Below are 24,943 nucleotides of genomic sequence, written 5' to 3'. Positions count from 1 at the left end.
TTTGAACGCATAAGGCATATTTTTAAAAGGCGAAGAAATCAATCACAATACACACATTTATTATATATTTCCAAAGTTAAGTTATTTCTCAAACTTCCCCAGCCTGTAATTTAAACTTAAAAAGCATGTCTCTTCTACAAGAAGGTGACCTGTCAGGAAACAATCCTTATTTTACCTATTGGCTCTGTTAAGATGATAACATCACTTTAGCTGACAAAGCCTGTGTTTCTGGTTGACAATTGCAATTAATTACTGAGATGCAGCAGAGATGCAGCCAACCATCCAGATCTGTTTTCCAGAGTGATTAAAAAAAAAAAAAAGAGGAAACAGGGAAGGGCAAGGGAGAACGCTGGTGGATTAATTTATTTTACCTACACTTAACTTACTACTTCTCCCTTCCCTCGCTGCTGGCAGACGGTGGAAAAGGAGGAATATGAACAAACAACTCACTAGACACAAGCTCCAATCTGTTGCAACGAGGCACCGGTTAGAAAGGGCTCAGGTGCAGGGCATGAAAACTCCTAGGGCATCAACTGTCATGTAGACACAGATAATCCTGATGCAAAATTAACCCGGGGTTCAAGCAGCCCAAGAGGGACGGAAAGTTCTGGAGGTGGGGGGCATCCTGAGTCTTTAGGAGAAAGCCCAAACTCGCCAGCATCATCTTTTTAACTGTTCCCGGTTCATTCTGCTCTAAACTGAAAACACTGAAGTTGGATTCCAGCCACGCAAATGCGTTTGAGGGCGATCTTGAGAGATTCCAGGAAATCCCAAAACCCTTTAGTCAATCCAGCTTGTCCAGCTCCATTCCTCGGCGTCCCCAGCACAGAAGCGCACCGCCCCGCAAGAGACTGGGTTAGGAAACACCCCGCGGACACGAGGGCTGGGGATCCCCAGACTCGGAACCAGGCAGATTCCGAAAAGAGCTCCCTGGACGAGGAGTCTGAGGCAGGCAGAGCAGGGGGACCCCTCTCTCCTCGCCCTGGAATAAAGTGATCCCTGGAGAGCATCCAGCCCTGCCCGCCGTTCCCCCGAGGCTGCCCCGCCAGGGTGCGCAGAGCCCTCCGGGGCTCACGGCTCTCGGAACTCTGCCCAGATCCCCAAGGGCAGGGGGAGCGGCTGTTTCCCGCGTGGGTCTGTCCCCACGCGCCCATCCCATCCGCCGAGCCCGGGGTCCTACCTGTACCACTCCAGCCCCTTCTCGTAGTTCCTGTCGAAGAAGTGCGGCTCTACGCCCACCGCCCGCACGTCCGGGTGCACTCGGATGGCCTCCAGCAGCGCGCGGGTGCCTCCTTTCTTGACCCCGATGATCAGCGCCTGGGGCAGCTTCTTCTCGCCGTAGTCGGGGGTGCTGACGGCGTTGCCGCTCCCGTTGGCCGCCCTCCGGCCTGCGAGCTCCTCGTCCGTGGTGCTGGACTCCGGCACTTCCCTCTCCAGCAGCGCGCTCTGCGCCGTGACCATCTCGCCGGGGGTCAGCGGGGTCCGGAGCCAGGCGTCCCGGGCGCCCCCGCTGCCGCTCGCCAGCCCCCAGCCGTCGGCCCCGGGGGCGGCGGGCTGCCTGGGGGGCTCGGGCGGCTCCCCACGGCTCGCGTTGTCCGGCGGCGGCGGCGGCGGCGGCGCGGGCGGCTGCGAGGGGGCGCCGAGGCGCACGGGGGGAGGCGGCAGCGAGGGTGGCGGGGGCTCGGCGGCGCCCGGCGGCTCCTGCAGCGCCAGGGGGAATTGCAGGGAGCCCGAGCCGCCCAGGAGGCTGTAGCACAGGTAGGTGACGGACAGGGACAAGGTGCACATGAAAAGCAGCTTGCGCGCCGGCGGGCCCTTAGCCGAGACGCCGGGTGGCGGCGGCGCGGCGAGAGACGGAGGCGGAGGCGGAGGCGGAGGAGGTGCGGGCCACGGGGCCATCGCGGCTCCCGGCTCGCGGCGGCGGCGGCGGCGGCGGCGGCCCCCGGCGCTGCCCGGACATGGTTTCAGCCGCCGCCCCCGCCGCCGCCGCCGCCGCCGCCGCTGCCCAGCCGCCCCGGCTGCATGAAGCGACGCCGCTGCGCCCCCGGCCCTGGCCGCTGTCCCGCTGCGCCGGGGGGGAGCCCGGCCGCATGGCCCCCCCTCCCCGCTCTCCTCGCGGCGTCCGGGGGGCCCCCCACCACCCCCCTCAGCCTCTGGCAAGGGGACCGAGGGGGGCGCGCGGACCCGCCGGCTGCACCTGCTCCGTCTGCAGCGCCCCCGCTTCCCCGGCTCCGCCGCGGCTCCCGCTCCAGCTTCTGCCGCCGCCGCCGCGCGCTGTGGCGGCCCCGAGTTCCTTCCCCGCTGCTAACTTTCTGCCGGGAGAGCGGAGAGACGCGGAGGGGGCCGGGCGCGCGCCCCGCGCCGCCGAGGGAAGGGGGAGTGCGCCTCGCGCGCGCCTGTGGAGGGGGGCGCGGGCGCGCGGGCGTGCGCTCGGGCTGGGGCACCCGGGGAAGCGGAGATCGCGCCCCCAGCCCCGCGCGCCGCACGCACTCGCTGGAGGTGTTCCCCGCCCCGCCCTGCGTGCTTCCCCTCCCCTGGGAGCCCGGGACGCCGGGTTCTCCATTCCGCTCCCGGTACTTTTGAGGGTTGTAGAGCCGGACGCCCGCCGCCGGTGCTGCTCACCGGCGAGCTGGGGGACCCGAGGGCAGCGACCTCTCGCTGCCCCTTTTCCCCCGGGACTCCGAGCAAACTCGGCCCATCCCCCGACCTGCCCTTCTCTCACCCTGGATAGCCTCCTGCCTTTGGTCCAGGAGTGGTCTCTTCATAACAGCTCTCTCATTCCAACTTCCATCTTTCCATCCTCCCCATCTTATCCTGAAGCTCCTGACGGGTGGAGCGTTGACACAAACCCCCAGGTTTCTCTACCCCCAGAGCTTTCGCGTCCGTCCCCGCCACCGGGTGACTGCGCATTCTGCTCCAAAAGATGAGGCTGTTCCCTCATCCACACCCTTAACCACAGGTACACCTGCGCCCCTTGGAGGCGTTGCCACTAAAGGAGTTAGATTTCCCTGGACTGAAATAGACTGTGACCATCATCGCTCTAAACACCTTATAAGCAGAGGCAAGTTGGATGGCAGGGTGTCTGTGCATCGCTTCACTGATTTTTTTTTTTTAAAGTATATTCTTTTCAGCGAAATTTCCACCCCTCACGTCCCTCTCCTGGGGAGGTAACGGTAAACATCAAAAGGCTTTGGAAGATTCAAAACTAGACTTGCTTCTCGGAAGTGGGCGAAATCGGAGTCTGCAAAGGGAAGATGAGGCAGAGTCATTAACGGAGCAGCTGTAGCGAACTCTGCGTCCTCGGGACAGGGTTTGGCTCCGCACACACCCGCGAATAGTGTCTCCCAGGGGCTAGCTCTCGGGACCCCATTCACCCTGCCAGCCACAGCCGGGTGCCTGGCAGGTCTGTCTGTTTTCACCTGGCGGCTGATCTGGTTGACATCTCCGGTTTTTGTTTGATCGCATAATAGGAACAACAGTTGAAAGAAAATGTATATAGTGTCTAAATATTAACCAGATACCTAGTGCCAGAGAGGGGAAGAAAATGTTAATCAAATAAGATGAAGAACGCGGACTTTTCCCTGAGTGAACAAAAGCTCACTGCTGCTCTCAGCTGGACACGAGTTTCCTTCACTACAGCTTTAGTTCAGATAAAGATTATTCCTTTATAATATATATATATTTTTATGGTACACGGGAGACCTCTGAAATGCAGAGTCTGGTGTCCTGTAAATCATTCCATGTAGCTACTGATGCTTTTTTCAAACACCACAGGACTGTATTACTGTAATGTTAATGGGAAGAAGCCAGCTAGAGCTAGGAGAAACCACAGGCTTGATCCATCCCTCTTCCCACTGGGAGGCCCCCGTGGCAGCAAATTTTGCTGCTGCTGTGCCCCCATCTCCCTTCCAAGGCCCAGATACCAGCCTTGAAACGGATGCTCAGCATGTGGTCCTGGGCCGCCCCATAATACACGTTCCCAAACTTTTACATCTGCCGTCAGCAATCCAAATGAACCTGCTAGGCATCTAGCTTCACTAAACATGTGCTTTCTCGTTCAGAAAGGTTTTGATAAAAGGATGTTACAGTTTAACTCAGAGGTATCACACTGGTGACCAGCAAAGCCAAATGTGGCTCCCACAGTGATGTGAAGAAATTTCAACTATCTGCAATATTTAAGCATAAAGGGCCTTCCACCCCCCGAAATCTGGACGTGTGGTTTCTGTTGAAATAGCAGGTCCAGCAGCTTTGGGCCCCACAGCCAGAGCCGAGAATCCCTCTATAGGTGGGGCATGTGTGCCCTCTTCTTCATGAGGCACCCGGATTGCCACCCTACATTTATGTTACTTGCCTGGATGATGCTAATGAGGAAATTTCCTGGGATCCCTTTTCCCTCTTGTCCCCAAATAGTCACATTTTAATGGAAGACTCTTGAAGGAAGAGAGCGCCGCTAGTAAGACGACAGGTCCCTCAATGGATGGGAGGAGCTGATTTGGGGGACAGAGGAGGTTTGAAGGTTTCTCACTTAGGCAGTTGTCTATTTTTTTTTTTTCTAGTCTTGATCCAGCTTTTCTGGGAGTGAGTTCTTGAAAAACCTCCGATAAAAAGCAGAAGCTATCTACATAGGGAGAACTCAGGCTTCATTCAGCAATTCCCAGTGGATCTGGAGACCAGATAGAATTTCTTTTTCTTGTTGCTGTTTCCACTGCCAACACCCATGCTCATTCAGGCCTATCCAAGTGTTTGCGATATTCCTCCAAATGCTCTCCAGGCCTCCTGTGAGCCTCAGGAGCGTGTTTCTATCCATCTTAGGCAACAGTTTTTCTGAGACAGAGCTCTGCAGATGCCCTGTGACTCAGAACCCCTCCTCTCACTCCCAGGCTAATAAGTTCCAACCTCTTAACCTTTGCACTCAGAGTGCCCTTCCACCTTTTACATATCACACATTCATTGCCAAACCAAACAGCACCTACCATTCAGACATGCACAGTGAATCCTTGTTCCATCTCTATGTGATCAGACAATAGAGTTAAAGCTGTCATTTGCTAGCTAAGTGACTCTCGGACAGGTCATTTCACCTCCATGAGCCCCATTTTCTGCATATATAAATTATAGACAATTAGACTCACTTCAAATGGTTTTTATAGAGAATCAAATTGACTTACAGGGCATATGCAAAAATACCTGGCTCCCAGCCTGCATGTGGTAACTACCAATAATCATTTGGATCTGAATATTGGCTCATCCATGTCAGGCTTCTTTTCCTATTAAAACCTTATTCTTGAAAAATGTGTACCTTTTCTTTTTTTATTTTTATTTTAAATTAGGAGCACAGTTGATTAACAATGTTGTGTTAGTTTCAGATGTACAGCAAAGTGATTCAGTTAGACATATACATGTATCTACAGGCTTCCCTGGTAGCTCAGACGGTAAAGAGTCTGCCCGCAAGGTGGGAGACCCAGGTTCAACCCCTGGGTCGGGACAATCCCCTGGAGAAGGAAATGGCAACCCACTCCAGTATTCTTGCCTGGGAAATCCTATGGACGGAGGAGCCAACAAGACTCCATGGGGTCTCAAAGAGTCGGACACGACGACTTCACCTTATTCTTTTTCAAAAATTTTCCCATTTAGGTTATTACAAAGTATTAAGCAGAGTTCCCTGTGCTATATAGTAAGTCCTTATTGGTTATCTATTTTAAATATAGAAGTGTGTACATGTCAACCCTAAATTCCTAATCTATCCCTCCTCACCCTTCCCCTCAGTAACCATAAACATGTTTTCTAAGTCTGTGAGTCTGTTTCTGTTTTGGAAATAAGTTCATTTATATCATGTTTTAGATTCTGCATATAAGCAATATCATATGATATTTGTCTTTCTCTGTCTGACTTAACTTCATTTAGAATGACAATCTCTAAGCCAATCCATGTTGCTGTAAATGGCATTAGTTCATTATTTTTAATGGCTGAGTGATATTCTATTGTATAAATGTACCACATTTTCTTTATCCATTCATCTCTTGGACATTTAGGTGTATTCCTTGTCTTGGGCTTCCCTGGTGGCTCAGCTGGTAAAGAATCTGCCTGCAATGTGGGAGGCCTGACTTTGATCCCTGGGTTGGGAAGATCCCCTGGAGAAGGGAAAGGCTACCCACTCCAGTATTCTTGCTGGAGAACTCTATGGACTGTATAGTCCATGGGGTCGCAAAGAGTTGAACATGACTGAGCGACTTTCACTTGTCTTGGCTACTGTAAACATTATGGCAGAGAACACTGGTGTGTATGTATCCTTTCAAATCACAATTTTCTCTGTGTGTACACCCTTCCTTCAAATTCAGCTGAATGTGTCAGCTGAAGTTCACTTTCTTAAGCTGAGCAGCTGCACTGATAATGCCAAGTCCAGTGCTTTTGATAGTTTTTTGGGCTTTTATAAGCAATAGAAACTAACTCCGGCCAACTTTGGTTTGGTTTGTTTTTTAAAAAATAAAAGAAAAAGAAATTGACCAGAAGGATATATAACTCACTGAGGGAGTTTTTAAACATCAACAACAAACAAAATGCAACAATCAGCTCTGAAAAGACAATAAATAGAGTGGATAAGAGTATTGTGCCATCACCTTCATTTATCAACTATTGGTTCTCTGTGGGCCCCGGGAGGGGTGTGTTTTCTCAGCCTCTTGAAGTCAGGTGTGACTCTGTGCCACGATGGCTAATGAAACAAGAGGAAGTGACACAGCCTCTTCAGGGAGAAGCTTTGGCAGCCAGTGGGAAATTTCCGGGTGGGAGTGATTTTCCTGCCTGGCAATTGTGCAAGAGAGGGCTTGAGGCCCTCTTTGCCACCATCTACTCAGTCTTCCACACTGAGAAAAGACAGTAAAGATCCGGTTCCTGATCTCTTGTTCCTCAATCACTAAGTCGTGTCCTGCTCTTTGCAACCGCATGGACTGCAGCACTCCAGACTCCCTTTGTCCTTCAGCATCTCCCAGAGTTTGCTCACATTCCTAACTATTGAGTCAGTGAGTATCTAACCATCTCATCCTCTGCCACTCCGTCATCCTTTTGCCTTCAATCTTTCCCAGCATCAGGGTTTTTTTCCAATGAGTCAGCTCTTCGCATCACCTGGTCAGAGTATTGGAGGTTCATCATCAGTCCTTCCAATGAATATTCAGGGTTGATTTTCTTTAGGATTGACTGGCTTGATCTCCTTGCAGTCCAAGGGACTCTCAAGAGTCTTCTCTAGCACCACAATTCAAAAGCGTCAATTCTTCAGCTCTCAGCCTTCTTTATTGTCCAACTCTCACATCCATATGTGACTGCTGGAAAAACCATAGCATGATCACTTGTAGCATGAATGAAATATAAACCTTGCCTGTTTTCAGCTCCTGGGACATAGGGGTTGGTTATGAATACAGTACAGCCTGGACTATCTGACTGATGAAAACATACATATTATGAATATTCTCTGCTGTTGACCAAAATGACCTCCACAAGCCAATATTAAAATTCCCTTTCACAGAGGTGGATGAGTGACAGATTAGAAGTTTACACTGTCCAGTGGTGTAAACAGAAGCTTTACCTCATATACACAAAATATATTTCCCCATTTTGCCTTTTACCTGTCAACAAAAAGCATACCTGTAGAAATCCAGAAGTAAAGCTCCAGTCAAAGCAACATAGTGCCAAAAAGGAGCGTTATATTCTTGTAAAAAAGCAAAAGATTAAAAAGGCATAATAATGGTTACAAACTTATAGGACCTTGCATTGAAAAAGATCTCCCACAGAAAATCAGGAAATACTTAGAGCTGAAAGTGTTACATGACAAAATCTGGTGGATGGAATTCAGCAATACTTATAAGAAAGATTATATCTTCAATATACTTATCCAAAAAGAAGAAAGATTAAAAGGAAATGAGCTACATGTTCAACTCAAGAAGCCAGAAGAGCAAGAGAGTCAAGTAAGGAAGAACTGAAATAATAAATTTATTGCTGTGGTTTGAATTGTGTTACCCCCAAATTTATATGTTGTAGCCCTAACCCTCAATGTGGCTATATCCCGAGACAAGGTCTTTAGAAAGTAAGGTTAAAACACGGTCATACTGGTAGAACCCTAATTAGATAGGATTGTGTGGCTTCCCAGGTGGCACCGGTGGTAAAGAACCCGTTTGCCAGCGCAGGAGAGTTAAGAGATGCAGGTTCGATCCCAGGGTCAGGAAGATCCCCTGGAGGAGGGTGTGGTAACCCACTCCAGTATCCTTGCCTGGAGAATCCCATGGACAGAGGGGCCCAGCAGATTACAGTCCATGGGGTTGCAAAGAGTTGGACACAACTGAAGCTATGTGCACGCGTGCATGTGGCCTCGTAAGAAAGCCATACAGCTCAGTTTCTTCACACACATGTAAACTCCCCACCATCTGAGGATACGAAGAAGGAGACCTTCTGCAAGCCAGGAAGAGAGTCCTCACTAGAACGAGACCGTGCCGGCACCCAGATCTCAGACTTCTAGCCCCCAGAACTGTAAGAACATACATTTCTGTTAAGTTACCTGCTCTGTCGTACTTTATTGTGTTAGCCCAAGCTAAGACTTTATGGTTTGTAAATAGGTTCTGGTACCAATTCCAATGTGTGTAAGTTTTTCTCGGGGTGGGGGGGCAATCCCCACATCAACAGGAAATTTTGTGACACCAGCTGGGTGCCCTGTAACTCAATTGATTCTGACGCCATCTTCCTGGAGATGCCATCAGATTCCACAGGTGAAGGATTTAGCCCCACGAGACCTACCCCACTGCAGATGCCAATCACAAATTCAGGTTGTTGCCAGTGCTTCTGACCCACTGGCTATAAGTCAAAGGTTCCCAAAGACCCCTCCTCAGGTTTAATTAATTTGTTAGAAGCATTAGTTGCACAGTCTTGTCTGACTCTTTGGGACCCCATGGACTGTAGGCCACCAGTCTCCTCTGTCCATGGGATTCTCCAGGCAAGAATACTGGAGTGGGGTTGCCATTCCCTTCTCCAGGGGATCTTCCCACCCTAGGGATCGAACCCAGATCTCCTGCATTGCTGGCAGATTCTTTACCATCTGAGCCACCAGGGAAGCCTAATTTGCTAGAAAGGCTCACAGAACTCAGATGAACATTTTACTGACTATGTTACCAGTTTATTAGGATACAATCCTACAATCAGGAACAGCCAAGTGAAGAGATGCTCAGGGCAAGGCCAGGGGCAAGAGCACCAAGTTTCCCTGCTCTCTGAGGGTTCCATTCTTCCCAGGTTCACCAACCTGGAAGCTCTCCAGACCTGCCTTTTTGCATTTTTATGGAGGCTTATGGACCGAGGAGCCTGGAAGGCCACAGTCCACGGGGGTCACAAAGAGTTGGACACAACTTAGCAGCCAAGCAGCCTCAGTGCTTTACAGTCTGGACTGATTAAGTCATTGGCCATTGGCGATTGACTCAGCCTCCAGTTCCTCTCCCCTACCTGAGGCTGGAAGGTTCGGAGGGTAGGGCAGGGACTGAAAGTTCCAATGCTCTGTGCTTGTGGTTTGTTCCCCTGGCAACCAGGCTCCATCCTTAGGCTACCTCTGGCCTTTCCAAAAGTCACCTCACTATAACAGAACAAATGACAGCTTTATTGCTTGATACTGTCATGAAGATTCCCAGGATTTTAGGAACTCTGTGTCTGGAACCAAGGTGGGAATTAAATACACTTTTTAAAAGATTTTTTTGATGTGGACTTTTTAAAAAAATCTTTATTTGAATTCGTTACAGTATTGCTTCCGTTTTATGTTTTGGTTTTTTGACCGAAAAGTATGTAGGTTCTTATCTCCCCAACCAAGGTTTGAACCAGAACCACCTGCATTGGAACGTGAAGTATAAACCCCTGAACCACCAGGGAAGTCCCTTTATTTCTTTTATGACTTACGGTATCTCAGTCTATCTCCTGGTTTTCTAACAAGGATCCCTTCTAGCTAAACAGTCATAAAATTAAAAAAAAAGATGGGCACATTACTAGAATCCCACTCTGTCTTTAATAACTGTCATCAAATAGTATGAAAAAGCCTCCCAGGACCAACCCACTCAGGTTTTCAGGCTTCCTTTCAATCTCACCGCTTTCCATCACATTCCAAAACCACAAATGGTGTCGGCAATATATGGCTTCAGCCTTTCAGGCATCTGGTAGCATCAGGCAAAGAGACAATAGCATCTCTTGCCCTCAGCCATTGGAAGTGTTACTGTAATACTACCCGCTCATTGTCTTTCGCTCAGCTACTCTTTTTTCCTTTTATTTTTCCATTTTTACCCAAACTTTTCGACCTTTGGAAGGGACTGTAGTTTCAGCCACTGCTCTGGTCTGGATTGAAGGCAGCAATACTGGTCTAGCAAATGGCTCTCTTTCAGTTCCACTTCTGTTCAGATAAGTGATAGTTATACAGGCACAGAGCTAGCAGGCTGTCTTTCTCTCCAGACAGTATAGCTACGTGCCTGTATGCGAACTCGCTTCAGTCATGTCTGACTCTTTGCAACCCTCCAGGCTCCTCTGACCATGGGCTTCTCCAGGCAAGAAAACTGGAGTGGGTTGCCATGCCCTCCTGCAGGGGATCTTCCCAACTCAGGGATGGAGCCCTCATCTCATGTCTCCTGCATTAGCTGGTGGGTTCTTTGCCACTAGCACCACCTTGGAAGTCCTAGTATAGCTATACGTACTATTAATTCCACTTTTGCTGGATGGGGTGAAGGCACAGCCTGCCTTATCAGGCCCTTAGAAATTCTATCTGACATAAGGTTAAAAATGTAGTTACAGTTTTTTGCTTATGAATCACCCCCATCATTGCAGCCCTGGTCCTCTGACCACTGCATCAAGGAAGCAGCAGGGAAAGTTCAGAAGACATAGGGATGAAAAAGAGAAGTATAGCCATAATGACCAGCATTCTCCCTGAGGTCATACTGAGGTAGGAGATAGACGAGCCCCTGGGCTAGACAGCTGATGTTTGCCAAGTGGAGTAAAATTGAAATTTTGTTCTCACCCAGACACACCTAGGACACTCCTAGGATTAGCTTTAGTGGTAGAAGCTGAGCTTTGCTAAAGTAAAGAGATAAGATGACCACTCCTGAGGTCAAGGAAGACTTCCCTGTCAGTCTATGCACAGGAAGGCTCCTCAGGGATCAAAAGGGCAGGGGTACCTCCCCATAGTAAGTGTGGACATACACCCATAGGCTTCTGCAGCGGGATCCATCTTAGCAAAAAGTTGTGCACATATCATGGGAAGGGTTGAAGGACAAGTCAGGTGTGAAGAAACAAACAAGATAATTGGCCAAAGGTAAACAAAGACCAGGAAGGACCATCCTGTATCAGTGATTTGTAACTGAGTGAGACGTGTGCGGTCGTGTCCCATGGACAGTAGCCCACCAAGCTCCTCCTGTCCATGGAATTCTTCAGGCAAGAATACCGGAGTGGGTTGCCATTTCCTTCTCCAGGGGATCGAACCTGGGTCTCCTCCATTGTAGGCAGATTCTTTACCATCTGAGCCACCGGGGAAGCCCATATAAGTGATTTAAATCATACCGCATCCCTTTACTGTGCTTCCCCATTCCGGAGGCCTGCACTCCTCTCCAGCTGGATATTTCTGCTAAGCTTCAGACTTACTGCGCTCCTCCTCCTTAGAGAGGATGCCCATACCCTTTCTCTCTGGGTGTGTATTTCTGCCTAGCAATACATTGTTTCTCTGTATTCTCTCCTGTACTTTGTGCTGTGTCTCTCCAAGATCAATACCAGCATCCTTCCCCACCCCCTCTTCCCCAGATCCAGCAGAATAACCAAGAACTCCATCCACTGGGGACATGCTTTTAGCTCCACGCATGTTCATGTTGAGTCTGAGCACTCTTGTGAAGGTGTTTGTTTTTATAAACTTTCTATTGGGCTTCCCTGGTGGCTCAGTGGTAAAGTATCTGCCTGCAATGCAGGAGACCCAGATTCAATCCCTGGGTCGGGAAGATCCCCCAGAGAAGGGGATGGCAACCCACTCCAGTATTCTTCCGTGGAGAAGTCCAAGGACAGAGGAGCCTGGCAGGGGTTGCAAGGAGTCAGACACAACTGAGCAACTAACACTTTCACTTTCATTGCCTAGTTGCTATTTCTTACTGATTAAAATGATAAATCATTTTAATAAATAGTTTTAATCACTTAATGATAAAAGCCTCTAATGTAGTAAGGACATCAGATTTTTCATCTTTCATATATATTCAATTATTAAATTAGCAGCTTGCCTTTATCAGTAAATTGCTTTTTAGTGTTTTTAACTATTTAAATTTTTCATTTTTAAATGCACAATCTCTCTGTTATTTCCTCTGTAGTTTCTACCTTTGGTGGAAAACCATGTCCCCAACATATGTAAATGTACATTTTCTTCTAGTACGTTTTTTGGTTTATTTTCTACATTTAAATGTTTAAACCATCTGAAATTTATTGAAGTCTTACATGAGGATCTAACTTTATTTTTTTCTTCGCTTTCCTAGCACTAGCTATTTCCCAACAATTTGAAATGCCAATGTCACATAATAAACCCAGAATGTTGGAGTTTTCTCATCCAGAAATGTAGACAGCAAATCTCCATTCAATCTTCTTTTATATCTCTTCTTGGACATCTGTAACTTTATTGACATAAACCCTACACACATCTTTGGGTGAGTGTTTCGACAGCCAATTCTGCTTTGTTCAATTTTATAGTTTCTTGCTGTCTTTTTGTTTCATTCATTTACTCATTCTTTCAGTTGTCATTTTGAAGAGACTAACAGTCTGGGTCCTGGATTAGACACAGGATAAAATAGTGAAGCAGAAAGCAATGTCCCTGTTCTCATGAAGGCAGAAACAATTACACAAGCAAGTTTAATAAAGCTAGGCATTTAAAAGAGAAAAAACACAAGATATTATGGAACACATTGTTGGAGATTTCTAATTAGTATGTGGGCTTCCTTGTGGCTCAGCAGTAAAGCATCGATCTGGAATGCAGGAGGTGCAGGTTCAACCCCTGGGTCAGGAAGATCCCGTGGAGAAGGAAATGGCAACTCACTCCAGTATTCTTGCCTAGGAAATCCCATGGAGACAGAGAAGCCTGGTGGGCTACAGTCCATGGGGGTCACAAAAGAGTCAGATACAACTTAGCAACTAAACAATAATAACTAGAATATAGGCAACAGGAAGCCTTCAGAGAAGAAATGACATCTAAGTCCAAGTATAAAGGGAAAATTAAATTAAGCCAGGTAAAACAAGTTTATTTTTAGCATATGCAACACCTCACCCACTTCATTTATTATACATACACTTAGCAAACGAAATTGAAGGTAACTTCCCTAAGAGAAAGGAAGTTTTTTCCCTTATCTGCCAAAAACCTCCAGCAAACATTATAATGAGACATGACAAAATATTAGAGCTGAGCCTTTAACGACAGGAGTAAGACAAGTATGTCTGACATCACAGATCCTATTCAGCCTTAAATTGGTGTTCCAAGTGAATGCAATAAGACAAGAAAGAATAATAAAAAACACAAGAGGTGGGAAACCAAAAACAAATGATCATTATTTGCATACTATGTGTCCGTTAGCAAAAAAAAAAAAAAAAAATATGGAAATCTACAAACAGAAGAGATTGGCAAGATTGCTGAATAAAATTCAAAATACAAAGAGTAATAGCATTCTAATATATAACCTGGATACAATTAGAAAATAAAATTTTAAGAGAACGTAGCTTCCTTGGTAGCTCATCTGCTAAAGAATCTGCCTGGAATGCAGGAGATCCCAGTTCGATTCCTGGGTCAGGAAGATCCCCGAGAAAGGGGTAGGCAACCCACTCTAGCATTCTTGGGCTTCCCTGGTAGTTCAGATGGTAAAGAATCTGCCCACAATGCTGGAGATTTGGGTTCAGTCCCCGGGTTGGAAAGATCCCCTGAAGAAGGGAAAGTCTACGCGCTTCAGTATTCTTGCCTGAAGAATTCCATGGACAGAGGAGCCTGGCAGGCTACAATCCATGGGGTTGCAAAGAGTTGGACATGACTGAGCGACTTTCACTCACTCACTATTCAGAACCACAAGAAAAATCCATTTAGTACTTATAAATAAACTTGATAAAAGGCAAGCAAGTCCTTTATAGAGAAAATTATACAGCTATTTAGAAGGGCATTGTATTAGTCTCCCACATGCATGCTCGGTCCCTCAGTCAGGTCTGACTCTTTGCGACCTCATGGACTGTAGCTCACCAGGCTCCTCTGACAATGAGATTTTCCAGGCAATAGTACTGGAGTGGGTTGCCACTCCCTTCTCCAGGGGGTCTTCCCGAATCAGGGATCTCCTGCATCTCCTGCATTGGCAGGTGGATTCTTTACCACTGAGCCACCTGGGAAGGAAGCCCTGTTAGTTTCCTAGGGCTTCCATAACAAAGTACTGCAAGCTATGTGTCTTAAGATTCAGTTTATTCTCTCACAGTTCTGGAGCCTGGAAGTCTGAAATCAGCTTGTCAGCAGGGCCATGCTCCCTCTGAGACTCTCACCAGAATCCTTCCTTGCTGCTTCTTTGCATCTGGTGGTGACCATCCATCCTTGGCCGTCCCTGGCTTGCAGCCACATCACTCTGATCTCTGCCTCTGCGTGTCTCTGTCTTCATATGGCACTTTCCTCTTCTTATAGGAACACCAGTCATGTTGGCTTAGGGCCCACCCTGATAACTTCCATTTTAACTTACTTACATCTACAAAAGTCTTATTTCCAAATAAGTTCCCATTCTCAGGTACCAAAGGGTAGAACTTCAAAATATCTTTCGGCGAGATACCATTTAACTCACAACAGGCATAAACATGTGTGCATAAACAAACCTACACATTTCATTTGTTCATTTATCATATTTATGAATGAAAAATGCAGTACCGTAAAGATACCATTTCTTACCATTAGTCAATAAATTCCAAGTGTTTTCAAACAAAATCCCAATAGGATCACGTGTAGATAAGGATTTTGTATATCTTAATAAGTTATTTCTAAATTTCACATGGAGTTATGGAAGCAAAATGACATAAACTTTGCTCTTTGAGAAAGAAAAGAAAATGTGTAATCTGAAAAACTAGTCTCCCTTTAAGAAATAAATTTAAAGAATAATTTTATTGGAGTATATAGTTGCTTTACAATGGTGTATTCATTTCTCCTGTACAGCAAAGTGAATCAGCTATATGTATATATATATATATCCCATCTTTTTTGGATTTTCCTCCTGTTTTGATCACCACAGAGCACTGAATAGTTCCCTGTGCTACACACAGGTTTTCATTAGTTATCTATTTATACATAGTATCAACAGTGTATACATGTCAAATCTCAATCTTCCAGTTTATCCCATCCACCCTGCTTTCCCCCTTGTCATCCATACCTTTGTTCTCTATGTCTGTGTCTCTATTTCTGCTTTGTATATAAGATCATCAGAGTTTTTAATTAAATAGAAAAATTAAAATAAACTTCTTAGTCTGAAAATTATTTCATTTGTTCAGGTACTATGATATAAAGTCTTTCCATATTCTGATAAGAAAGCTAAACTGACAACCTTATGAACTAATCAAGGAGCTTAGGTTTGTTGATATTAAACTAGGATGAATTCTCAAGTAGGAGTATTGCAAGTATAAATACATGTGACTTTATAATCTGATCTCCATCATAAGTGACAGGCTTGAGCCTGTGTATTTTCTCACCCTTCCGTGTACAAAGAAAAGAAGTCCCTAGCTGTGAAGTAATTTTTATAACAGAGTATGTCTTTACCTATGTGAAAGGTAAATATTTACATGTGCATGAATGTTGAAATGTGCAAAATACATTCTCCATAATTATGAGAAGCCATAAAACGTGACTCATGTAGGAGAAAGTAATGACTGTTGTCAGTGAACTCATTTCCGATGAACTCACTGCATTTTTAAAAACCTTTTTATTTTACAATAATTTCAGAATTACAGATGAGCATCAAGATAGCACCAAGTTTCCTCATACCCTTCATGCAGTTTCCCCTAAGGCTGCAACTTACATGAAACAGGGTTCCTGTGTCAGAACGGAGAAGCTAACCTTGCTACAACACTACCAACTAAACCACATATTTTATTTGTATTTCACTATTTTTCCGCTAATAATTTTTTCCTGTTCCAGTAGCCAGTTGTGTTGCATTTTATTGTCATGTCTTCTTCATCTCTTCCGGTCTGTGCATTGAAGGAGGTCATTGAGAGGTTGTGACCACTGGTGACCCTGGAGCTGCACTCTGGCAACTGGAGGCTCCTCACCCTCATCCTTGTCCTTGGAATGTGTGTTCTGCTCACTGTTCTCACAGTTGGAGCCTTTTTCAAGGACGCAGCCTCGAGAGAGTAATGTGTTGTTGAGGCTGTCTGGAGGGTGTACATGCTGCTTAGCTGCTAAGTCACTAAGCCCAATTATGTTCTCTATATAAACCTTTAAGATTCTAGAGGGCAGGTGTAAAGATTTACTCACATTGTGGCCACTCCAGACAATCCTTGTAAATTTCCTTGCTTAATACACCACCAATCTGGAGTGGCTGCCTCTTTCTCTGGTCTCTCTCCTTGCCCTCTGTGTAATGGGATTAGTTTCAAATTTCACCCCAGGGGAACTTCGGAGGCTGTGAGCCAACACCGAAGAAATTTCTCAATCTTCTCTTGTCTTCCATGACCTTAACACTTTTGAAGAACACCAGATTGGGCTTCCCAGGTGGCACTAGTGGTAAAGAACCCGCCTGCCAATGCAGGAGACATAAGAAATGAGGGTTCTATCCCTGGGTCAGAAAGATCCCCTGGAGGAGGGCAAGGCAACCCACTCCAGTATTCTTCTCTGGAGAATGCCTTGGGCAGAGGAGCCTGGTGGGGTATAGTCCATAGAGTCACAAAGAGTTGGACAGACTGAAGTGGCTTAGCACAGATGGATGTTATGTAGAATGCCCCTCGACTTGGGATGTTTTTTGTCTCATGATCAGTTTGGGATTATGGCTTTGGAAGAAGAAGACCACAAAAGTAAAGCACACTCCTTATCACACCCCATCAAGGTTTCAGGACAGCACCATGACTTCCTGGTGATAGTTACCTTGAAAACGAGATTCACATGGTGTCTGCCAGATTCTCTGCTGTAAAGTCATTTTCTTTCTTTGTAGACTCTGTTTTAGAAGCGAGTGACTAAGTCCAGGCCATGCTCAAAAGAAGAGCAATTAAGTTTCACTTCCTGGATGGAGGGCTATCAAAGATTATGCAAACATATGTTAAAACCAGCACAATAATTAATAATTATTTGGGGGGAGATATTTGAGGTTATGCAAATATCCTTTTTAAGGTTCCATCCACTAATTTTAGCATTCAGCTGTGGCTGTTACCTGCAGCAATTATTACTGTGGTGGTTATGTTGATTTTCTATTTCTCTCATTTTTTTTAATCTTTATTAATTGGAATTTTCATCTACGGAAGACTTATCCTTTTTCTTCCATTTGTTTGTTTATTCAGTTGTTTACTTACATCAGTATGAACTCATGGTCATTTATTTTATTCTCTGATCTCACAATCAGTATAATCCTATATAACTGTAATTTATTTTGTTGTTGAAAATGTTCCAACTTTAGTCACTGGGAGTTCTTTCATGTTGACTTTCTGTGTCCTTTGTACTTGCTCTCACATTTGTTTACTGTTGTTGTTTGACATTTCCTTACTTCTTTCTGACCACTTCAAGGTGCTCCAGGCTCACCTATCTGTCTATATATGTACGTGTGTGTATGTATGCACGTGTGTATCTATCTCTATTTGTATAGAGATATGTATGAATATAATATATATATGTATACGTGTGTGTGCATGCTCAGTCGCTTCAGTCCTGTCTGACCCTTTGTGACCCTATGGACTGTAGCCTGCCAGGCTCCTCTGTCCTTGGGATTCTCCAGGCAAGAATAGTGGAATAGGTTATCATTTCCTTTTCCAGGATATCTTCCTGATCCAGGGATCAAAACTGCATCTCCCGCATCTCCGACACTGTAGGTGGATTCTTTACTGCTGAGCCACCAGGGAAGCCCATTTATATACATATATATATATTTTACAAATAGAGATAAATATATATTTATATTTTTTTTTACCAATTCAGTTCAGTTCAGTTCAGTCGCTCAGTCGTGTCCAACTCTTTGCAACCCCATGAACCTCAGCACACCAGGCCTCCCTGTCCATCACCAACTGCAAGAGTCTACCCAAACCCATGTCCATTGAGTCGGTGATGCCATCCAACCATATCATCCTCTGTCATCCCCTTCTCCTCCTGCCCTCAATCTTTCCCAGCATCAGGCTCTTTTCAAATGAATCAGCTCTTCACATCAGGTGGCCAAAGTATTGGAGTTTCAGCTTCAACATCAGTCCCTCCAATGAACACCCAGGACTGATCTCCTTTAGAATGGACTGGTTGGTTGGATCTCCTTGCAGTCCAAGGGACTCTCAAGAGTCTTCTCCAACACCACACTTCAAAAGCATCAATTCTTCGGCGCTCAGCTTTCTTTACAGTCCAACTCTCACATCCATACATGACCACTGGAAAAACCACAGCCTTGACTAGACGGACCTTTGTTCGCAAAGTAATGTCTCTGCTTTTCAATATGCTGTCTAGGTTGTTCATAACTTTTCTTCCAAGGAGTAAGAGTCTTTTAATTTCATGGCTTCAGTCACCATCTGCAGTGATTTTGGAGCCCCCAAAAATACAGTCTGCCACTGTTTCCCCATCTATTTCCCATGAAGTGATGGGACCGGATGCCATGATCTTCATTTTCTGAATGTTGAGCTTTAAGCCAACTTTTTCACTCTCCTCTTTCACTTTCATCAAGATGCTCTTTAGTTCTTCACTTTCCGCCATAAGGGTGGTGTCATCCGCATATCTGAGGTTATTTTTACAAATAGAGATATATAAATACATGTCATAAATATATATATTAAATATATATCTATTTTACAAATCTATTTGTAACATGAAATGAAAGTTAAACTCACTCAGTCATGTCTGACTCTTTGAAACCCCATGGACATGGAATTTCTCCAGGACAGAATACTGGAGTGGGTAGCCTGTCCCTCCTCCAGGGGTTCTTTCCAACCCAGGATGGAACCCAGGTCTCCCACATTGCAGGTGGATTCTTTACCAGCTGAGCCACAAGGGAAGCACAAGAATACTGGAATGGGTAGCCTATCCCTTCTGCAGGTGATATTCCCAACCCAGGAATCGAACCGGGGTCTCCTGCATTGCAGGCAGATTCTTTACCAGCAAAGCCAGGAACAATACCCCCTTACTCAAGAAAGCATCAGTCTTTTTGCTTTATTAAGGCTTTCAACTGATTGGAGAAGGCCTGGATTAGGGAGGGCAATCTGCTTCATTCATTCTACTGATTCACATGTTAGTCTCATCCAGAAACACCCCTATGGGAATACCAAGAATAATGTTTGAAAAGATATCTGGGCACCCTGCAGCCAATCAGGTTGGACCATAAAATTAACTATCACATCACTAATGTAAAATAAATTATCCAGCTTTTATTCTCAGCTCCTCTCAACCTCTCTGTCAACCAATTCCGCATATAAACTTTGAAATTTCGGACTTATCATTGCTAAATCAATATTTTAAAAATATATCTTCTTTGCTATTACATGCGTTTTCCATCTACGTCTATATAATCACATATTCTCAATGCATACTATGCTGAACTTCAATTATTTATTCCAGTCCTTTTATATTCCCTATACTTGAGGTATTTCAGTTTGACTCTTGGTTTTCTGGAATACATTGTTCACAGGGTTTGAACTTCTAACTGGGGACCAGAACCTGGCAGAGTGCCCAATTAAATATAGTCTGCTTTCATATAAAAGACAACGATTGGTTGTTGCTCTCGACACAAGGGATTCTCCAGCCATGATTCGATCCAAACAAGTAAACAAACCCAACACACTTTTCATAAGAATATAGACATGCACCCAAATGCAATTCATTCAGCCCGCCAGTAAATAACACAATTAAAACACATCTTCATGTTCTATTGTTTTCTGGTTTTGTAATTACAAGATGAAATATGAATACACAGTAGTGAATTTAGCAAAAAATAAATCCAAGAAGGCAGATGTAATTGGAAGCGTCTCTATTAACAAATACTGAGCTTACAAATTCTCATAGATACCACAAAAGAGAGTCTACCGCTGGCTGATGATGTGATCCTGTTTACCCTGATCCTCATGGTACCTCTCAGCCCACACTGTGCTTCCCATGCTTCGACTTGGTGTGGAGATGGTTTACAAATATTATTGAAACCATCGTATCTGATAAATAGAAAAGCAGCAGCAGGGATATTGAAAAAGTTGCCAAGAAAGGGCACATGATTAAAAAAGAATAAAAGAGATTTCTGGAAATAAAAAGCAAGAGAAGGAAGAAGGTGGTCTGTGTGCATGGCATGAATTGAGAGTGTGAGTGATTTTGAAGGGAGAATGAATCGTGCAAGAAGAGAATTGTGGCTATGAAACCTGGTGTATTCATCAAGAAGAGTGACGTTAAGTCAGAAAGAGAAAAACAAATATTGTATATTAATGCTATGTATGGAACCGAGAAAAATGGTACTTATGAACCTTTTTACAGGACAGGAATAGAGACTCAGATATAGAGAAGGGATAGTGGACACAGTGAGGGAAGGAAAGGCTGGGTCAAACTGAGAAAGTTACATTAATGTACATACACTACCCTGTGTAAAATAGCTAGCTAGTGGGAAGCTGCTATATAGCACAGGGTGGCCAGCCTGGTGCCCTGTGATGACCTGTGGGGGTGGGATTACGGTGGACGGGGAATGGGCCAGAGGCTCAAGAGGGAGGGTATATGTGTGTGTGTGTGTGTGTGTGTGTGAGCGTGTGTGTGTATGAGCGTGTGTGAGCGTGTGTGTGTATGAGCATGTGTGTGTGTGAGTGTGTGTGTGTGAGCGTGTGTGTGTGCACGCTCAGTCATGTCCAACTCTTTGTGACCCCATGGTCTGTAGCCCACCAAGCTCCTCTGTCTGTGGGATTCTCCAGGCAAGACTACTAAAATGGGTTGCCATTTCCTCCTCTAGGGGATCTTCCTGACCCTGTGATCGAACCTGCATCTCTTGTATTTTCTGCATTGGCAGGGGGATTCTTTTACCAACGGTGCCACCTAGGAAGGCATATATATATGTGTGTGTGTGTGTGTGTGTGTGTGTGTGTGTGTGTGTGTGTGTGTATTTATGGCTGATTCACGTTGTTGTATGGCTGAAACCAACATAACATCGTAAAGCAGTTATCCTCCAATTTAAAAAAATTTAAGAGCGAGCAAAGCTATTTGACTGAGTGAGAGAAAGAAGTTAGCTATCCATCCGCCTAGTGTTCACTGTTGACAAGACTTGATATGGAGAATTGAAGGGCAAAGTAAGTCTTAATAGGCCTTTCCTGACTCTTTTGTGTCACAGATTTTTCCCACCAGGGCTGAAAGCATATCTGAATCAAGACACCATCAACGTGAGAGGCAAACTGGCACACATGGACTGCAAATTGCTAAAGAATAATGTATGACACCTGCAAAGATTATGCAGGAAGAGACAAATACCTGCCTTAACAGATTTCCAAGGAAGACAAAATTTATCTATTTGGGGAAAATAAATCTGTTGGAAAATATACATGTAACAGAGAGAAGAATATGCCTGCTTTTCAAGCTTCAAAGAAATTGATTCACGTTCCTGTTAGGCAGAAACGCAGCGGGGATCACAAGTTTAAATCTTTCTTAGTTACTTTGGAGTTGAAAACATATGAGCTTACAATATCCTTTCAGAACCTAATTTATCCTGGAGTATAGTCTTGTTTTAAGTAACAATTGTTAACAGTTTGATTGCCACTGGTCTCTTTTTTTTTTTTTTTTGTACACAAATAACAATAGGATTCTACAAAAAAAATATATTACTTATCAAATTCATTTTGTCACAAAGATTTAGGAGACCTTTTAAAAGTGATTTTTTTATTCATTGTTGGCTGTGCTGGGTCTTTGTCACTGCACAGGCTTTCCTCTAGTTGGGCTGAACTGGGGCTACTCTCTAGCTGTGGCATGCTGGCTTCTCTTGCTGCGGAGCAGGGGCTCTAAAGGGCAGGGGCTTCATTAGTTGCAGCTTTTGGGCTCAGTAGCTGTAGCTCCTGGGCTGTGAGCATAGGCTCAATTGTTGTGGCACTCAGGCTTAGTTGCCCTGAGGCCTGTGGGTTATAAAACATTTAAATCCTTACTTATTTTGGTACTCAGTTTTCCCCAGATCTGTCCAGTGGGATCCCCTTTAAGTAGAATCATGTGTCCTTTTGATAAATCCTTGTAACTTTTTTTTTTTTTTTCCAGTACTTGCTTACCTCTTGGCACAATAAGATTTTCCAAGTTCTTGGATGTTCTAGTCCTGTAATTAGTACTTCCTCCAAGGATTCCTGGTCTTCTTTGGTGGGGACTGGAAACTAAGATCTGGGCTCTGGGTTTATTTGTTATCACTGAGATGTCATTGCTTTTAGGTCTTTTCAGTTGCCAGAGCTATGAAATTTTTATATTTATTTGTACATTAGAAATCATGAGTTGATACTGATACTCCCTCAAATAACAATCTAATCCTACCAAGTTCTTCCTTGCTTCTCCATACACCCCAGTGAGAACCATGGCTCCTAAAACATCAACGCACTTACTCTTTTGCACAGTCTGGCATCACACAAAACAAAGTTTCAGAATTGCCACAACCATGTACTATGGAAAACATATCTAATAATAAAATGTTTGAGATTAATTTGTAGGTTTTTGTTTCTTAGATCGATGGTCTATAGTAAAAGTGCCTGTTAAGTAGCTTCAGTCGTGTCCAACTCTTTGCAGCCCTACAGACTGTAGCCCGCCAGCCTTCTGTGTCCATGTTCTCAAGGCAAGAATACTGGAGTGGGTTGCCATGCCTTCCTCCAGGGGATCTTCCCAACCCAGGCATTGAGCCTGAGTCTCTTTTATGTCCTGCAACAGGTAACACTTGGGAAGCCCATGGTAAAAGTATTCATTACTATCTTCCTCTGTAGTTGATTGTCTTAAATTTACCAAAAAAAAAAAAAAAAAGAGTTCATTTGTATCTTTTTGCATTCAATTTAGGCTTTGCTTTTTCCATTATGATGATTAAATTTTATTTTTGAATATGTAGAGCATCCATGTTCATAACTGCATTTGTCTACAGTATAAGAATACATGTCATTTGCATACTGTTCTTTCACATGTGTCCCTTCCCTTGTTTTAGTCTTTTTGCAGTTAAATATATTATAATTATATATTATTACATTTAAATGTAATATATTTATATTTAAATATATTTAATATATTAAATGCAATTTAAAATATTAAATGTTCACCATTAACACTTTTGTTTAAATTTTCCAGTTATCTTTTGCTTGACTGAAGTTCATGTTCAAATAGATTATTCAGAATGGGTACAAGGGTACAATATTTCCTGAATTCTTGCATATTCAAAATTTATCTACAGCAGAGGTTTTCAACCTGAAATTTTTATTGTTTTGGGCTGGGTAGGTTGACTTAAAGCTCAATATTCAGAAAACTAAGATCATGGCATCTGGTCCCATCACTTCATGGGAAATAGATGGGGAAACAGTGGAAACAGTGTCAGACTTTTTTGGGGGGCTCCAAAATCACTGCAGATGGTGATTGCAGCCATGAAATTAAAAGATGCTTACTCCTTGGAAGGAAAGTTATGACCAACCTAGATAGCATACTCAAAAGCAGAGATATTACTTTGCCAACAAAGGTCCATCTAGCCAAGGCTATGGTTTTTCCTGTGATCATGTATGGATGTGAGAGTTGGACTGTGAAGAAAGCTGAGCGCTGAAGAATTGATGCTTTTGAAGTGTGGTGTTGGAGAAGACACTTGAGAGTTCTTTGGACTGCAAGGAGATCCAACCAGTCCATTCTAAAGGAGATCAGTCCTGGGTGTTCATTGGAAGGACTGATGCTAAAGCTGAAACTCCAATACTTTGGCCACCTCATGCGAAGAGTTGACTCATTCAAAAAGACCCTGATGCTGGGAGGGATTGGGGGGCAGGAGGAGAAGGGGACGACAGAGGATGAGATGGCTGGATGGCATCACTGACTCGATGGACGTGAGTTTGAGTGAACTCCAGGAGCTGGTGATGGACAGGGAGGCCTGGCGTGCTACGATTCATGAGGTCGCAAAGAGTCGGACACGACTGAGCAACTGAACTGAACTGAACTGAAGTCTTTGTTATGTAGGACTGTGCTGCACATAGTAAGAAGTTTATTAGCTTTTTGGGGCCTCTAACAAATAGATATCAGTAACACTTTATTTATTACCCCGCCCCTTACTACCTCCTCTTCCCGTCTTGACAATGGGAAAGTTCTTTAGACTTTGCCAAATTGTCCTGTAGGGTTTGGGAAGAAACCGCCTCAGTTGAAAACTATTACTCTACAGCCTAGACACATGAAGGACAGCTTGCTGGATATAAAGCCTTTGATCGGCACTGTCTTTCCTTGAGATCCCTTCTTCCCTTGAATTGTTTGTTGCTTTTAAAAAGTCTGATGCCAGTCTAGTTTTCTTATTCTTATAAATAAATTTGATTTTTATTTTACCTAGAAACACAAAGGACTTTTTCTTTGTCTCTGAGATTTAATAATTTTACTAGGATTGGCTTAGAATTGATTGTTCCAAGTCAGTTTTCCCAAGACCTCTGTGGTACCGTTCAAAATGAATGTTTTTCAATTTTTTCCAGAAAGTTTTCTTGAATTACTAGTTCTATTCAGTTATTTTTTCCTTGGAGAAGAAAATGGCAACCCACTTTAGTATTCTTGCCTGGAAAACAATCCCAATTTTTTTCTACCCAACTCCCAAACCCCAGA

General features: G+C 44.5%; 1 protein-coding gene across 1 annotated transcript in view; it reads right to left on the bottom strand.

Annotated features, from left to right (window-relative positions):
- The window catches only part of HS3ST4 (heparan sulfate-glucosamine 3-sulfotransferase 4), a 481,008-nt gene extending 479,109 nt beyond the window's left edge, over positions 1–1,899 (bottom strand). The window contains exon 1 of the mRNA XM_027961479.3: positions 1,181–1,899. Within this exon, the coding sequence (XP_027817280.1) occupies positions 1,181–1,899 (719 nt within the window). The remainder of the gene's footprint in view (positions 1–1,180) is intronic.
- Positions 1,900–24,943: the final 23,044 nt, after the last annotated feature.

The sequence above is a fragment of the Ovis aries genome, chromosome 24, assembly GCF_016772045.2.
Source record: "Ovis aries strain OAR_USU_Benz2616 breed Rambouillet chromosome 24, ARS-UI_Ramb_v3.0, whole genome shotgun sequence".
Taxonomy (NCBI): Eukaryota; Metazoa; Chordata; class Mammalia; order Artiodactyla; family Bovidae; genus Ovis; species Ovis aries.
This window is presented reverse-complemented; position numbering and strand designations above follow the sequence as displayed.